General features: G+C 41.6%; 1 protein-coding gene across 1 annotated transcript in view; it reads right to left on the reverse strand.

The window, feature by feature from the left end:
- Positions 1-4,109: 4,109 nt before the first annotated feature.
- The window catches only part of Snrk (SNF related kinase), a 74,010-nt gene continuing 60,169 nt past the window's right edge, over positions 4,110-17,950 (reverse strand). Inside the window, exons 8-10 of the mRNA XM_076212458.1 lie at positions 13,698-13,829; positions 9,135-9,270; positions 4,110-6,726 (exon numbers count right to left, since the gene is read on the reverse strand). Of these exons, the coding sequence (XP_076068573.1) occupies positions 4,861-6,726; positions 9,135-9,270; positions 13,698-13,829 (2,134 nt within the window). The 3' untranslated portion in view covers positions 4,110-4,860. The remainder of the gene's footprint in view (positions 6,727-9,134; positions 9,271-13,697; positions 13,830-17,950) is intronic.

The following is a 17,950-nucleotide window of genomic DNA, read 5'->3' on the forward strand; positions in this document are numbered from 1 at the left end:
ATATATATATATATATATATATATATATATATATATATATATATATATATATATATATATATATATATATATATATATATACATACACATATGGATGGAGGTGAAGTGGCTAATGAAATGTTATGGCCAGAGTGTGGAGTTTTATTCAGTGCCAAAAATTTCAAATTTTTGGGCCTTCTTCAGGGGACTGAAGAGGTCTAAACTTCCATTACTGAATAAAACTCCATATTCTAGCCTTAACATTTCATTTTTCATCTCAACCTTCATACTTTGTTGATCTTTACATTATATATATATAAATAAAATGTCAGGGTAGAAAGAAAGAACCCAGGCTGGAGCTTGATAATTTTTTAATCAGACATTTTGGGTATAACCCTTCTTCAGTTTCCAGAAGATTTTAACTGACATATACTTACATACACATAGATGAAACTGCTGGCCATCTTACCACTCTTCCCCACTGGCCCCTCTGACCCAGGCTTAATCCATTTGTACTAGCTGTTACTTCTGCTCAGGTCTTCCTCGGGAGGAAACCATCAATGTGTTATTGGTTACTTCATTTGCACATATTTCTACTGCCTCCATTGTCTTCCTCATCTTTTTTATACAAACCCTCATGTATTATTGATGCATTCTCCCAATTTGGTAAATGTGAACAAAGCTTCTAGTGGTTGACAATGGTATTTGATGTCTAGTGGTGTTTTAAGTTAACTTGGCCCTCCATAATTCTTTTTGTCATATACAAGGGTCACCAATGTATTTATTCTCACTGCCACTGCATGGGATCTGCTATACTACACTGCTTTTATTAATTTGATCTCTTTGTTTCTCTTTAACCATATCAATTATTTTTCTCCACTTTGCCATGGTGATGTTCAAGAAAAATGGTTACCAAGAAGGGTAGATTTGTTGGAGATGGGGCTCGTCATGTACCCCAATGGAGCTTCCATTCTTAATATCTACTTTTCAAGTTTTAACATCACATCTTTGTGGAGAAAAATAAGTGATGTGGTAAAAGTGAAAAAATAAAATAAATAAAAACGGCATGATGTATCAAATCCCATGCAGTTTCTGTGAGAAAAAATAAATTGTCGAGTTAGGATGTGCTATGACTAAAATAATTACAGAGCCAAAGTGGATTTATCCAGCAGTGAAAGTCGCTGTGACAAAATGTATGGAGAATGTCTGAGTCACAGGGAGAAGTGGGGGTCAGGTACAGTGACCAGCGGGATGATCTATGTGTATATAAGCACATGTCAGTTCAAGTCTTCTGTAGTCACTGAAAGTCTTACACCTGAAATGCAAGATTAAAAATTCATCAAGCTCTATCCTGGGTTCTTTCCTTCCACCCCTTTCTTATACCTGACAGTATGGACCACTCAAATATTATTTATGTGTGTATATGTATATGTATGTATATATATATATATATATATATATATATATATATATATATACATATATATATATGTATATATATATATATACATATATAATTTATAGATATACATACATATATATATATTTATATACATATACATAGCTACAAAGTAATGTTGTAACACATTCGTAAAATTCAACAAAGACCCACTGTGTTGGATAAGAAGAGATGAAGTAGACAATATCCATATATTTTGATCACAGACTGTGATCCTCTTCATTCCACTGAAGAGGATCAGTCTGTGATTGAAATATATAGATATTGTCTACTCCATCTCTTCTTATCCAACACAGAGGGTCTTTGTTGAATATATATATATATATATATATATATATATATATATATATATATAATACACATACACACACACAAACACACAAGGGGCTAAGAAGAGAGGGAAACAAGTATGGCAGATAGGATTGGAATGGGTGGGAATGGATACCTTGATTGGCTACCTCCCTTATATGGGAAAAGAAGCCCTTGATACACACACACACACACACACATACATATATATATATATATATATATATATATATATATATATATATATATACATACACACATATATATATATATATACATACACATATATATATATATATATACATATAATATACACACACATATACATTTTATATATATATATACACCTATATATGCATTCATATATACAAATACATATATATATACATAATAACAACAATAATCACAATGTGTGAATAAAGATCATTCAGAAGCCACAGGGAAATCAAAAGTATGGAACACTAAATATTTTTGTCTCTTAGGACACCTTCAAAGTACTCTGAAGATGTCTTGATGGATAAAAAACATTTAGTATTTTATTCTCTTGATTTCCCTGAGGTTTCTGAAAAAGAAAAGAAAAGAAAAGAAAAGAAAAAAAATATATATATATATATATATACACACACACACACACATGTATATGAGACAGCTGAAAACTACATAATTTTTGCAGTTATTTAACTTTTTCCTGGTATTTGCAATGTTTCTAATGATAGTTTTCTCTTCAAGTGGATAAGTGTAAACTAAATTTGCATAATCTTCCATTTATTCAACATTTTGTCTTTAATAAGACTTCTTCAGGATAATCTGTAATGACATAAGACAAATGATTACAAGATGGTGTCATGAACACAAATAATATAACTGGAGTTAAAAAGTAATGGATATGATAGTAGGTATTTACATCTAAAATGAATGATGAAAATCAAAAGGTTTCATGGTTATTTACATGTGCATCAAATACTACTAGGAGTAGGATGTTGGGATGCACTGAGGTCACTGATGCCCCTTATGCAGGAGGGAGGTTTCTAGTGTGAAGCTGGTCAGATCTTCATAGATAAGGTCAAAGTGGTAGGCTGGGAGCAGGAGGGGGGGTTGGAGGTGGAAGGGGAGGAGGGGAAAGAGGAGGAAGGGGTGAAGAGGAAAGAGGAGGTAGGTGAGGAGGAGGAGGAGGTGGAAGAGGAGGAGGTGGAAGAGGAGGAGGTGGAAGAGGAGGGGGAGGAGGAGGAGGAAGAGGAGGAGGAAGAGGAAGAGGAGGAGGAGGAGGAGGAGGAAGAGGAAGGGGGGGAGGAGGAGGATGAGGAGGAGGAGGAGATGCTTGATGTCAATGCTTGATTATTAAGGGATGAATTAAATAAAGGTATAGTAAAAGACATGGTGGATTGGATGTTGATGGATGGGACTATCTCTAATATGTATTACTTTCAGTAATAATTTCAACTCCTCAAATCAATATATAACAGAGATAGAGTCCCGTCCATCAACATCCAATCAAATATGTTTTCTACTATACCTTTGGTACATCCAGAATCCCCTACTCCTCCCCTTTTCCCCTCCCAACCCATCTTGGCTTACTACAAAGATCTAACTAGCTTAGTGTTAAAACTCCCCCTCTGGCACAATGGTCATCAGTAGCCTCAGCACAGCCCCCCCCCCAACCTCCCACCCCTCCTACTCCTACTGATAGCATAAGATACACATAATTAGCCATAACATCTTTTAGTTTTCATTGTTCATTTAGATGCAAGTACCTACCATCATATGTATTCCTGTTATATTATTTGTTTTCATGACACCATTTTGTAACTCATTTTGGACAATTCTGAAGGAGCCTCATCAAAGACAAAATGTTCAATAAATGGAAGATTATGCAAATTTAGTTTATGCTCATCCACTTGAAGGAAAAACTATCATTAGAAGCATCAAGAATACCAGAAAAAATTAAATAACCTCAAAACTGCTGTTGTTTTCACCTCCACATCTCTAAAAGAAAATCAGCTGCTCCTCTCTTACACACACACATATATATATATATATATTATATATATATATATACATATACATATTATATATATGCATACACACACACACATATATATATTTACATACGTGTGTGTGTTAAGACATTGTGAAAGGTTGGAAATAGTGGGTGAGGAAGACACCTACATTTTCCATAAATACATACATATATACATGTATGTACATACATTTAAAAATGTCCTTGGTGTGTGTGTGTGTGTGTGTGTGTGTATATATATATATATATATATATATATATATATAGTGTGTATATATATATATATATATATATATATATATATATGTACATACATATATAATGTGTATATATATATATATATATATATATATATATATATACACACACACACATATGCCCACACAAACCCATCCTTCTCTATGGACAAAAGTGGTTGTGGATATTGGTCTAATAAATATAATAGATTCACCATATTTCCTGTCACCTAATTTCAGACCTACCAAGGAATGTGAAGATGGGTTCTTGATCTGCAGTGATTGTATGGTGTGGGGACTGAAATTAATTGAGTCACTGGTTTTGTCCATTGCCTCCAAAATCCATTAAATGTGGATCCACTAAATCAAGGGCTGAATGTGTGTGAGTGTGTCCATGTGTGTGTGTCCATGTGTGTTTGTGTGTGTGTGAGTTTGTGTGTGTGTGTGTACATGTGTGTGTGTAATATATATATATGTACATACACACACACACATATATGTACACATATATAACTAATTACAGGGTAAAGTAGGGTTTCATATAAAGATAATATGGAAAGAGGATGCAAAAAATGTCCTTCTTCCCTAAATCTACTTGCGGTAAAATATTTCCTTTCTATGTACAGCAATCACTCACACCAACTCCTTATCACACTGCACACTATCATTTAACCCACCTGACATCAGTGTGCATTTTCGGCACCTCACGTTTCAGGACTCCCCACTACATAAACTTTAGCACTCTATATAACATATCTGTCTTTGCAACAGCTTCCACTCTCATTTAACACATGAACAAGGTTGGGCCAATGACATTCAACAGTTATGGGGAAGGATACTAGGCCATCATGAGTGGTCCTTCAAGACAAACTACAGCATTTTGAGGTCCCATGAAGAGCAAGTGTTCCATTTGACTTTTCAGATCGGTTCTTTCGACCCCCTGCATTTTGGTTAATGTCAATCACATAATGGTTCCGTGGAGTAGCAAGTGAACCATTGGTGGCACTAGTCCGAAGGTTGAATTTATTGGATGACCTCTGACCATGTGCACTTAGAGATTCACTGTGAGAAACAGATTTGGAGATAGCATGGGACTGAGGTGGTCGAGTTACCACCTGTCCATCTGAAGCAGGTCTCAGAGACCTTGGAGAGTCCACTAGACCCAGCACTACATCACTTGCACGCACTACTGGCACAGCCACATCAAAACAGTTTCCTTCTGCCACTTGTCCTTCCACACTATCTTTTCCCTCAGCTCCTTGTGCAGCCCCCTGTCCTCTTTTACCTAATGTTTCCTCTGAAGAGGCTTCAGCTGTTATCTGTCCATCCCAACATTTGACCAGAGCATTGCTTTCATCTGTGACACAAATAACCACTGCATCTTCTTTACTACCCTTCTTGCAACCTGCACTGTCTATATATATTGTGGTCACATTGTCAGTAGAAACCTTGATGGTTGCACTGGTGGTGGTTGTGGTGGTTGTAGTGGTGGTGGCAGTATTACCATGGGTAACAAGAGATTCTGTTGACAAACTACATTGACCTGCCTCATCCCCACTTGTTAGTACAATGCAGTTGAGAGACCTGCTTTCCCTAAGAGTAGTATCAATGTCAAGCATCTCGGTGCTGCCAGTCTCCTCCCTTCTTCCAGTAGCAGCTGTATCATCATCACATGCAGCAGAAAGTGGACGGTTGCCCCTCAATGCATTTTGGCAATCATACACTGTCAGGCTGTTACCACCTTTGACATCGCCTTGGCCCCCCAACAGGTTATTCCTAGAATCTTCCTTAATATCCTCTAAGGTATCCTGCTGGGGGGGATTGCTAAAAGCCGCTGTTCCTGGTGGGAAACGTGAGTCCTGGTCATCATCTGAAGCTTCTGAAGAGCTACAAGAGGATGTGTGAGTTCGGGAGAGTCGATGCCTCCTCATTATCACAGGAGACACAAGCTGACCTCCCTCTTGAAGATGAGGTACTCGAGGTCTATGGCCACTTCCTCCCCCACCATTCTCTCCATCACTCTCAACTTCTTCAAAGATTTCATTCAGCATAAGCTGTGGAGAAGACCGGACGGAGTGTAGCCTCCGGTTGGGCGATGGGAGGGTTTTGAACTTTAGGTTGGAAAAAAATGTCTGTTGCTGAGTCTTGGGGGATGAAGGAATTGGTTGAGGGACATTAGTAGCCCCTGCAGTGACTGGCGATGAGGGGGACGAAGCCTGAGACGTTGGTGAGGATGAGACTGATGACTGAGGTGTGTGGCGTGGCAAAGACACTGATGTGCTAGGAGGGGTAGTAGCGGGTGAGGTCCCAGCACTTCTAGTGCGACCACGATTCACCCCAATATTTGATGATGGAGGGAAGGGAGGCTCAGGCAGGGTTGTAGGTTCTTCACTTGAAGGAGAGGTAGTAGCTGACCCTTGATGTGATCCTAAGCTTCCCCTGCGAACACACTCAAGGCGGTGAAGAAGTGAGAGGTCTAGTTTCATATCACGCATGCATTTTTCCTTAAGTGAAGAATTACTGGAGGCTCTTGAGCCACGTCGGGATCCACTCCTAGATCCGCTCCTGGATCCACTTCTTGAACCACTTCTGGACCGCTGACCCTTATCCATTATATCTTCCTCTTCCTTTTTTTCTTCTTCAATGTTAGTTTTCTCTTCTTCCTCTTCTTCTTCTTCCTCTTCCTCCACAATACTAAAAGTTCTTGTACGACTTGGAGTCCACTGCTGCAAAAACAATACACATCATTAGACCACATTTAATACAATATCTTGAACTAAAAGAATAAGAAAATACTATTACCATAGAAAATTGGCTGTTAAAATAAAACATAAATATCAGATTTTACAGAAAAACATTGGAATAGTTTTACAAAAAAAATCACCAACTTATTGAAGGGCACAAAAATAAGTTATGCAAAAATAATGCAGCACATGCCTAACAATATTCAACTGATACTAAGATATACAGAAACTGTATAGCAGAAAGTACATTTAACTACCACTTCCAATCATAATGCATAATAAATGTTGGAGATAACAAATAACATAACTTTTGTCTTACAGCCTTATTATGTATAAAGTCATTCTGAAATCATGTATCCAAAAAGAACACAGAATGTCACAAACTTAATCCCTTCAATGCAATGATGCCCTGAGTAAAATAATTTTGTGTCATCAACAATAAAATCAGAATAATACATCACTATGGTGACACACTCTTAGTTGAATAAAAATGTCTGGCATACCCCACAATAACCCTGGTATAATAAAATAGCCAAGTAAAGGGGTAATCAAGATATCTGTAATCCCTTTACTACTATCAAGTCATCTATTTTAAAGAAAACTGTTAGTCACAACAGAATTCATCTCTTCCCCTCCTTATTACGGAGGTACAAAAAATAAATAAATAAAATGAATAAATACATACATATGTATGCCAGGGAAGGGGGGGAGAGAGAGAGAGAGAGAGAGAGAGAGAGAGAGAGAGAGAGAGAGAGAGAGAGAGAGAGAGAGAGAGAGAGAGAGAGAGAGAGAGAGGAGAGAGAGAGAGAGGAGAGAGAGAGAGAGAGGAGAGAGAGGAGAGAGAGAGAGAGAGGAGAGAGAGAGAGAGAGGAGAGAGAGAGAGAGGAGAGAGAGAGAGGAGAGAGAGAGAGAGAGGAGAGAGAGAGAGAGAGAGAGAGAGAGGAGAGAGAGAGAGAGAGAGAGAGAGAGAGAGGAGAGAGGAGAGAGAGGAGAGAGGAGAGAGAGAGAGGAGAGAGAGAGAGAGAGAGAGGAGAGAGAGAGAGAGGAGAGAGAGAGAGAGGAGAGAGAGAGAGGAGAGAGAGAGAGAGGAGAGAGAGAGAGAGGAGAGAGAGAGAGAGGAGAGAGAGAGAGAGAGAGAGAGAGAGAGAGAGAGAGAGAGAGAGAGAGAGAGAGAGAGAGAGGAGAGAGAGAGAGAGGAGAGAGAGAGAGAGGAGAGAGAGAGAGAGGAGAGAGAGAGAGAGGAGAGAGAGAGAGAGAGAGAGAGAGAGAGAGGAGAGAGAGAGAGAGGAGAGAGAGAGAGAGGAGAGAGAGAGAGAGAGAGAGAGAGAGAGAGAGAGGAGAGAGAGAGAGAGGAGAGAGAGAGAGAGGAGAGAGAGAGAGAGAGAGAGAGAGGAGAGAGGAGGAGAGAGAGAGAGAGAGGGGGGGCATAAAATCCACTCCCATTTACCACCCTCCCTCCCTTTTACCTTGGCTCCTCCTGGATGACACCCTGCATCTTGCCCACTGCCCTAGGTCAGAAGCAGTGCAGCAAAACACAGCAAAGGTGCTTCATTTAATCGGTGACCTTCCCTCTCCACCCCCTTGTGTAGAAAAAGAGAAGATGGGGACAAATCCCTTCGGGCTGCATCAATTTAATACTCACACAGCTCCCTCACCCCCAATCCCCCACCCCCTCCTTTCCATACATCACAACATTAACCATATACAACCATACTCCATTCGCCCCTATCTTTTGTCTTCTCATGTCCTTCCTCAACAGACATTCCCCTCTTTCCCAATGTCCCTTTTACCCCATCCATCCATCTCATCCTTGGTCATCCCCTCATGTTCACTTCTTCCACTTCTGCCTTCCACACTTCTTTTACTAATCTTTGTTCACTCATTATTTTTAACTAATCTTTGTTCACTCATTCTTTCTGCATCCAAACGATCCTAATTTCAAATTGATAAAAATAAAATTTGGACCCAATCAGGGCTGCATCTCTAAATGAAAGTGAAGATGTTAATCAATTTTGAGTTGTGGGGAGGGGACCTGAAGATGATGGGAGGAAAAAATGATCAAATGAATTGAGGTGTGGAACAAGACATGAAAAATACATATCTGTGATGGTAAAACCAAATAAGGGGTAATACTTCAGGGGGCAACACAAGAAATTAAATACTGAAGAGACATAAATCTTCACTATATCAAAGCCTTAATGGGAAGAGAGGAAAAAAAAAATATATATATACACATATATAAGCATTGATAACAGAAGTATATAATATATACATACATATACCAATGGCTATTTCCCCCTTACAAGGTAGCCAAAAAACATAATATAAACAATATCAAAAACTCGCTGAACAACCTAATCCATTCACTGGCATCCTTTCCAAATACTAACCTCTCCTAGTACACCATGATTCTTGCCATTTGACAAGATGCTTTCCTTAAGTGATGAGACAAGAAGAGCAGGTAAGCCATTTTCCGTAGGAGACTCAAGTGGTTTGCTCATGTCATCAAGGCCACACATCAAATTTCTGAGGGATATATAAACACATACATTAATAATCTACACAAATGGAACAAGTGAGAACATTGGTCAAGAATTAATAATTGTTTCCTTCATTTTCTGTAAATGGAAAACCTCAGTCCCAAAGTGGTAGGCAATGTCCTCGGAACCTCCCACAAATCTCTCTTGGAAGAAAATTTGAACTGTTGTCGGTGCTGGATCAGTTTGAGAGTTTCTATGTTTGGAGCTGAAAGTTCTTGGGAAAGGAGTAGTTGCTGGTTGTCAACTCTCCATATATGAAAAAGTGCAAGAAGTCAAAGTTGATAGATATCCTGGGCCCAGTCTGGACACCTAGTGTCAACCCCTCAGGACTGGACCCCCTGATGGAGGTGAGGGGGTTGATGCATTTTGAAATTGGGCACATGCCCATTGTCCCTCTGGGTATGGTTAAAGTGAGATGTTCAGTGTCTTCTGTATGATGGTTGCATCTTTGGTAGCCTGCCTCTGTGATCAAGTATATTCTGTGTTGGCACTGTCTTAGTACTGAATAATGACCTGAAAAGTGTCATGCTAAAGTAGCTTTTGCTTCTCCTGAGAGGGGTTTTCAATGGAGCTAATGTCTAGTGGGTTTTGATAAAGAAAAGTGCTACAGAACTTCTGACAGAGAGCTCTTAGCCATCCACCATGCTGTCCACTACTTCTTCAAAGGCACCTCCTTTATCATCAACAATGATCATTAACCTCTGGTGCATGCCTTCATAAATCAGCAGGACACCTGGTCCACCCAATAGTGCTGCCACTTCTCTGCCATCATCAAGTTCAAATGCACCATTAGGCATGTCCCAGGGACAAAGAACCCAGTCACTGATGCCCTCTCCCAAATCTCCACTGACAGAGTACATCTTGGCCTTGACTACAAGACCACTACCAGAGAACAATGGGAGGATCCTGAGACACTCTCCTACAGGACATCCTTCACACCCCTCGAGTGGCAGGACATTCCCCTTGATGATAACATCATCCTCTGCAACATCTTCACTGGCCACCCATGACCCCTCATCCCAGCTGCCTTCCAATATCGGGTGTTATTATTGATACACAGCTTGTCATGCCCTTCAGGACATGTCACTGCAAAGCTTCTGAAGTTCAGTTGAAACAGTATCTCCAAGGATGTAAATGAGTGGGCCAGATCCTGCATCATATGCCAGGAAAACAAAATTCATCTCTACACCAAGTCAGGCATCGATCATTCCATCAGCCCCAACTGCACTTCACACATATCCATGTCAATGTCATCAGCCCACTACCTCCATTAGAATGCCATCACTCTCTCTTCACCACCGTCGACAGATCAACCTGCTGGTTGGGGACCATCCCCATTAAGGACACCATTGCCTCATCCTGCACCACAGCCCTCCTTATTGGGTGGCTTGCCAGATTCAGCTTCCTGGAGTATGTCACCTCCAATAAAGGAACATCCTTTATGTCAAGGTTGTGGCAGTACCTAATTGAATTCCTGGGTACCACAGCTCACCACACTACCTCCTACAACCCTGCAGCTAATGGCATGGTTGAACGAACCCACCACTCCTTTAAGACATCTTTTATAACATGTTGCAATGACTCCTGGTTGCCCCAACAACATACATACATACATATACCAAGGCTTTTTCCCCCTTACAAGGGGGGGTAGCCAAAAAGAAAAAGGCATAAAATCATTCCCACCCATTCCATCCCTGAATACACTCCACACCCCTCCACCCTCCCTCTTATCTTAGCACCTGAATGACGGGTCATCCCTGCACCTTGTCCACTGCCCTGGGTCAGAAGCAGTGTCCCAAGACACAGCACATCCACAGCAAGTCCCCTTCATTAAATCGGCGATCCCCCCTCTCCGTCCCCCCATTGCATAAAATGAGAGGACGGGGGAGAAATTCCTTCAGGCAGCGTCAAATTTTGCTCACACATACTACCTCACCCCCCATCCACCCGCCCATTCCACCTCATGCAATCACATCATCATCCATATACAACCATTCTCCATTCACCCCTGTCTTCTGTCCTCTCCTGTCCTTCCTCAACAGACATTCCCCTCTTCCCCAAAGCCCCCTTCACCCCATCCATCCACCTCATCCTAGGACATCCCCTCATGTTCACTCCCTCCACATCTGCCTTCCACACCTCTTTTACTAGTCTTTCTTCACTCATTCTTTCCATGTGTCCAAACCATCCTAATATTCTTTCATCAACCCTATCTCCCAGCTCCTTTTCCACCCCTGTTCTCCTCCTCACCTCCTCATTTCTCACTCTATCTAGCCTAGTAACCCCCATCATACTTCTCAGACACCTCATCTCAAACACATTCAAACTCCTTCTCTCTTCTTCTCTTATGTTCCATGTTTCTGCCCCATACAGTGCTGTTGGCACAATCACTCCTACATACAGTCTCCTCTTAGCATCCATTCACAAATGTCTATTCCTCATTACACTCTTTAATCCACCAAGGCATTTACTCGCTTCTCTCAATCTACATTCTACCTCCACTTTCACTCCACCTTTCCCTGCCACATTTACACCCAAGTATCTAAAACTATCCACTTCCTCCAGTCGCTCTCCCTTAATGCTCACTTCCAGTCTATTGCCACTTTCACCCCTTGTACATCTCATCACCTTACTTTTACCCACATTTATCTTTAGCTTTCTTCTATCACATACTCTCCCAAACTCTGCCACCAACTTCCTCAATCCCTCCTCCGATCCTGCCACAAGCGCAGTGTCGTCCGCAAACAACAGCTGGCTCACCTCCCACTTTTCTCCATTTTCTTTAACCATCTCCAATCCCTTGCCCACTACCCTTGCATTTACCTCTCGCACCACCCCAACTACCATGGATATTCCTTGGCCTCTGGACAGTGACCAAAGACAACCTCAATGTGTCTCCTGATCCCTGGCTAGTCTCCTACTGTGCCCCTAGAATTCTTCCCTCCACCACACGAGTCTCCCAAGAGCCAGCAGCAGCTGCGACAAACTATTGCTAAATTCGACCCACATGTGCCAACATATCACCATGAGGTCAAGGGATACCTCCCAAAGGATCTCCCCACCTCTGCACACATCTTCCTCAGGACCGATGTATACACCTCCACTAACTTTGTCCTCAAACAGAGATGAGACTTTCCACATCTCATCTCCAGGAAGCCAAACTGGGTCTACATGGACGAAACCTGCCTACCTCAACACCAGCAACATGCCATTCATCCAACTCTTGTGAGCAGGATGCCCTCTGAAGCCAAGACAACTTTGTGGAGGGAATATCATATAGATTCTGAGACCATGTGAATGTTACAACCTAACCTCACCATTGTACAGATTCCCTGAGGCCACATGAATGTACATACATACATATACCAAAGCTTTTTCCCCCTTACAAGGGAGGTAGCCAAAAAGGAAAAGGCATAAAATCATTCCCACCCATTCCATCCCTGAATACACTCCACACCCCTCCACCCTCCCTCTCATCTTAGCACCTCCTGGATGCATACATTCATGTGAAGAAAAAAAAATAAATAAAAAAAAAAAAAAAAAAAAAAAAAAAAAAAAAAATAAAAAAAAAAAAAAAAAAAATTCCACATATGCAACCTAATCTCACTTCACCACCTCTCCCGTGTCCTCCCTTGGTGGTTACTGCAGCTCTCATTGATGGTTAACTTGACTCAACTCGTCTAAGCAGGTTCAGATTTGGTTAGCAGCTATTTTGTAGCTGTCATGTAGGTGAATACTTTAGTGTAATGTTCTTGATCTGGTGTAGGATATCACTTATGAGGAGGTAAAAACAATAGTAAATATCAAGGCCAACAAACTTCAATCAAACAGGCCCTCTAGTTGATTTATGTCTAAACAGTCCTTAAACTATATTTAATTTTGTGGAGTAATTCACTTGTGTTCTCACTTTAAAATAAAACTGATGGACAGAAAAAGTGACTTCAAAAATAACAATATGACCAGTTCATTTTACTCAAAATCAAGAGGTCCACAATTAACTAGTTATGCATGTGGTATCAAGAGCACAGCATGCATACACTATCCATTCTAATTGAAGTTTCAACTACATATTATTCAAACTTGCAGAAGTCCCTATCTGAACTTATCAAGCAGCTCATGGATACTTCAATTCCAAATAAGATGTTACATACATACATATACCAAGGCTTTTTCCCCCTTACAAGGGAGGTAGCCAAAAAGAAAAAGGCATAAAATCATTCCCACCCACTCCATCCCTAAATACACTCCACTTCCCTCCACCCTCCCTTTTATCTTAGCACCTCCTGGATGATGGGTCATCCCTGCACCCTGTCCACTGCCCTGGGTCAGAGGCAGTGTTGCAAGGCACAGCACATCCACAGCAAGGCTGCTTCATAAGATGTTGCTAATTCAAAATTTCTTAGCTTCATTTACCTTTCTTCAAGAGCAGCTGAGGCTGCCTGGCGCGCTATGTCCGCTTGCTGTAGACGGTGGGCACGTAACTTTCTTTCAGCAAGTAGGAAGTAAGTGGCTGTGATGTGGTTGTACTCATTTTTGTCCAGAGCACTGAAAATAATAATAAGTAATGTTATCAAGTGTGAAAATTCTATTCTATTTTATATACCAAGGGCTTCTCCCCCCTTATAAGGGAGGTAGCCTGTCAAGGCACGCACCCAATCCATCCAATAACCAAACTTTCCCTTTCATCTCAGCTCTTCATGGATGAAGGGGGGTCATCCCTGTCTCCTACCCACTGCATGGGTCAGAAACAATGCAGCAAGACACAGTACATCCACAGCAGGGCCATTTCATTTACATGGCAACAATACCACCTAGTCCCTTCATGCAGAAAATAAAGATGGGGAGAAATCCCTTTGGATTGCAGCAACATATTATCCATACACAACCATTCTCCACTCACACCTATCCCTTGCATTCTTCCTTCCCCGCTCAACAGGCATTCCTCTCTTGCTCAAAGCCCCTTTCACCCCATCCATCCATCTCATCCTCTGTCATTCCCTTAATATCATTCCATCCACCTCTACCTTCCATGCTCTTTTTACTAGTCTTTCTTCACTCATTCTTTCCATGTATCCAGACCATCCCAATAATCTTTCCTATCTGCCAGTTCCCTTTACACCCCTGCTCTCCTTCTTACCTACTCAACTCTCACTCTATCCAGACTTGTAACCCCCACTATATGTTTCATTCACTTCATCTCACATTTAAACTTTTCCTTCAGTCTCTCGTAAATTCCAAGTCCATATCCCATACAGCATCATGGGCACAAAAAGACTGTTTAATTCCAAGTCTGTGCCCCATACAGTGCTATGGGCACAACTACCCCTTATTACAATCTTCTCTTTGTATCAATTTTCAGATGCCTATTTCTAACGACAGTTTTCTGATCCACCACGACACTCACTTGTTCCCTTAACTACTGTATATATCCATCCAAACTACTCCATTTCTTGCCACATGTAACCACAAATACTAAAAACTACCCACTCCCTTCAGCCTCTCAAAGAATTACTTCCAACTTGCTGCAACCTTCTCCCCTTGTACATCTCATTGCCTTGCTTTCACTCACATTTATCTTCAACTTCATTATTTCGTATACTTTCTCAAAGCCTATCACTGTGTTAATCTCTCCTCTGACCCTGCCATAAGTGCAGTGTTGTTCGCAACCAACAAGTGGCTCAACTCCCACTTCCCTTCAGTTTTTAACCATCTCTAATCCCCTGCCCATTACCCTTGCATTTACTTCTCATACAACCCATCTATGTAGACATTGAACAGTTATGGCAACATGACACAGTCCCACCTTCACCTCAAACCACTCACTCTCCCCATTCCCTATCCTAACACAAGCTCTACTCTTGTAGAAACTTTTGACTGACCTTAACAGCTTTCCCCCAATCCCATATACCTGCAATACCTCCCTGTCTACCCTGTCATAAGCCTTTTCTAAATCCATAAAACCCCAGAAATTTCACACATATCTGCCTTACCACAAACATTTCATCCACACATTCCCCCTACCCTTGCTAAACCCACATTGCTCCTCGCCAGTAATTCCCTGTTCCTCTCCTTCTTTCAATTAAAACCCCCTCGTAAACCTTTACAACTACACTCAAGAAAATGACCCCTCTAAAACTACTACATTCACATTTATCTCCTTTTTCTTTGTAAAATGGAGCCATAGAGGCCCTCCTCCAGTACTTTCCCCTCCCTTAGACATGCATTAACCCTCTGGCTACCTATATAGCAAAAATGCAGTTTAAAACATCCGCTTGGCATTAATACTCTTCCATGCAACCTCCATTGCCATACATACCCAAGGCTTTTTCCCCCTTACAAGGGAGGTAGCCAAAAAGGAAAAGGCATAAAATCATTCCCACCCATTCCATCCCTGAATACACTCCACACCCCTCCACCCTCCCTCTTATCTTAGCACCTCCTGGATGACGAGTCATCCCTGCACCCTGTCCACTGCCCTGGGTCAGAAGCAGTGTCGCAAGACAGCATATCCACAGCAAGGCTGCTTCATTAAATCGACGACCCTCCCCTCTCCGTCCCCCCATGCATAAAGGGAGAAGACAGGGAGAAATCCCTTCGGGCTGCGTCAAATTTTGCTCACACATACTACCTCACCCCCCATCCACCCGCCCATTCCACCTCATGAATCGCAACATCATCAATATACAACCATTCTCCATTCACCCCTGTCTTCTGTACTCTCCCGTCCTTCCTCAACAGACATTCCCCTCTTTCCCAAAGCCCCCTTCACCCCATCCATCCATCTCATCCTAGGACGTCCCCTCATGTTCACTCCCTCCACATCTGCCTTCCATACCTCTTTTACTAGTCTTTCTTCACTCATTCTTTCCATGTGTCCAAACCATCCTAATACTCTTTCATCAACCCTATCTCCCAGCTCCCTTTCCACCCCCATTCTTCTCACCTCCTCATTTCTCACTCTATCTAGCCTAGTAACCCCAATCATACTTCTCAGACACCTCATCTCAAACACATTCAAATGCCTTCTCTCTTCCTTTCTTATGTTCCATGTTTCTGCCCCATACAGTGCTGTTGGCACAATCACTCCTTAATACAGTCTCCTCTTAGCATCCATTCACAAATGTCTATTCCTCATTACACTCTTCAATCCACCAAGGCATTTACTCGCTTCTCTCAATCTACATTCTACCTCCACCTTCACTCCTCCCTTTTCCTGCCACATTTGCACCAAAGTATCTAAAACTTCCTCCAGTCGCTCTCCCTTAATGCTCACTTCCAGTCTACTGCCACTTTCACCCCTTGTACATCTCATCACCTTACTTTTACCCACATTTATCTTTAGCTTTCTTCTATCACATACTCTCCCAAACTCTGTCACCAACTTCCTCAGTCCCTCCTCTGATCCTGCCACAAGCGCATTGTCGTCAGCAAACAACAGCTGGCTCACCTCCCACTTTTCTCCATTTTCTTTAACCATCTCCAATCCCTGACCCACTACCCTTGCATTTACCTCTCGCACTACCCCATCCATGTATAAGTTGAACAGCCAGGGCGACATAACGCATCCTTGACGAAGTCCCACCTTTATCTCAAACCACTCACTCTCTCCATTTCTAATCCTGACACAAGCTCTACTACTCTCATAAAAACTCTTGACAGCTCCTAGAAACTTTCCTCCTATCCCATATATCTGCATAACCTCCCACAGTGCCTTTCTGTCTACCCTATCGTAAGCCTTTTCCAGATCCATAAAAGCCCAAAAAACATCCTTCCCCTTTCCTATAGCTTTCTCACATATTTGTCTTACCACAAAGATCTGATCTACACAACCTCTACCCGTCCTAAATCCACACTGTTCCTCACCAATTACTCCTTCTGTTCCTCTCCTAATCCTCTCAATCAAGATCCTCCCATAAGCCTTCCCAACTACACTTAACAAGTTAATCCCTCTGAAATTACTACATTCACACTTGTCCCCTTTTCCTTTGTAAAGTGGAACTATATGGGCACTCCTCCAGTCCTCCGGCACTCTACCCTCTCTCCAGCAAACATTAAATAACCTCACCAGCCAGTCCACCATCACTGTACCTCCTTTTTTTAGACATTCTGCATGGCATCCATCCAGACCAGGTGCCTTACCTGCTTTCATCATCTTAACAACTGCCTTCACTTCATCCTTCCTTATTTCTCCTCCATTTTCCTCATTCATCACTCTCATTTTCTTAGCATTTCCCACTGCAACTATCTTTCCCTCCCTATCCTCCTTCACATTTAGCAACTCCCTAAAATATTCTGCCCATCCTCCCCTTACTGCCTTCTCTTCTATTATCATTTCTCCATCTGCACCTTTTACCTTTTCTTCTCTACTTGATTCGCCTCCTCTTCCTCTCTTAATTTCTTTCCAAAACATCTTTTTATTACTTTCAAAATTTTCTGTCATACTCTTACCCCACTTCACATCTGCTCTCCTCTTTGCCTCCTTTACCTTTTGCTTTACTTCTCTTTTCTTTTCTTTGTACCTCTCATATGACTCCCTCGTCCTATTTTGTAACCAATCTGTGAAAGCTCGCTTCTTCTCTTCTACAACCTTCTTTGTTTCCTCATCCCCACCATTCACTACCCTCAAGTCCATTGCCATAGAAACCTGGAAAGCATGGTGGATATAT

Source organism: Oratosquilla oratoria, chromosome 30 (assembly GCF_046742065.1).
Source record: "Oratosquilla oratoria isolate Oo_2021 chromosome 30, ASM4674206v1, whole genome shotgun sequence".
Classification (NCBI taxonomy): Eukaryota; Metazoa; Arthropoda; class Malacostraca; order Stomatopoda; family Squillidae; genus Oratosquilla; species Oratosquilla oratoria.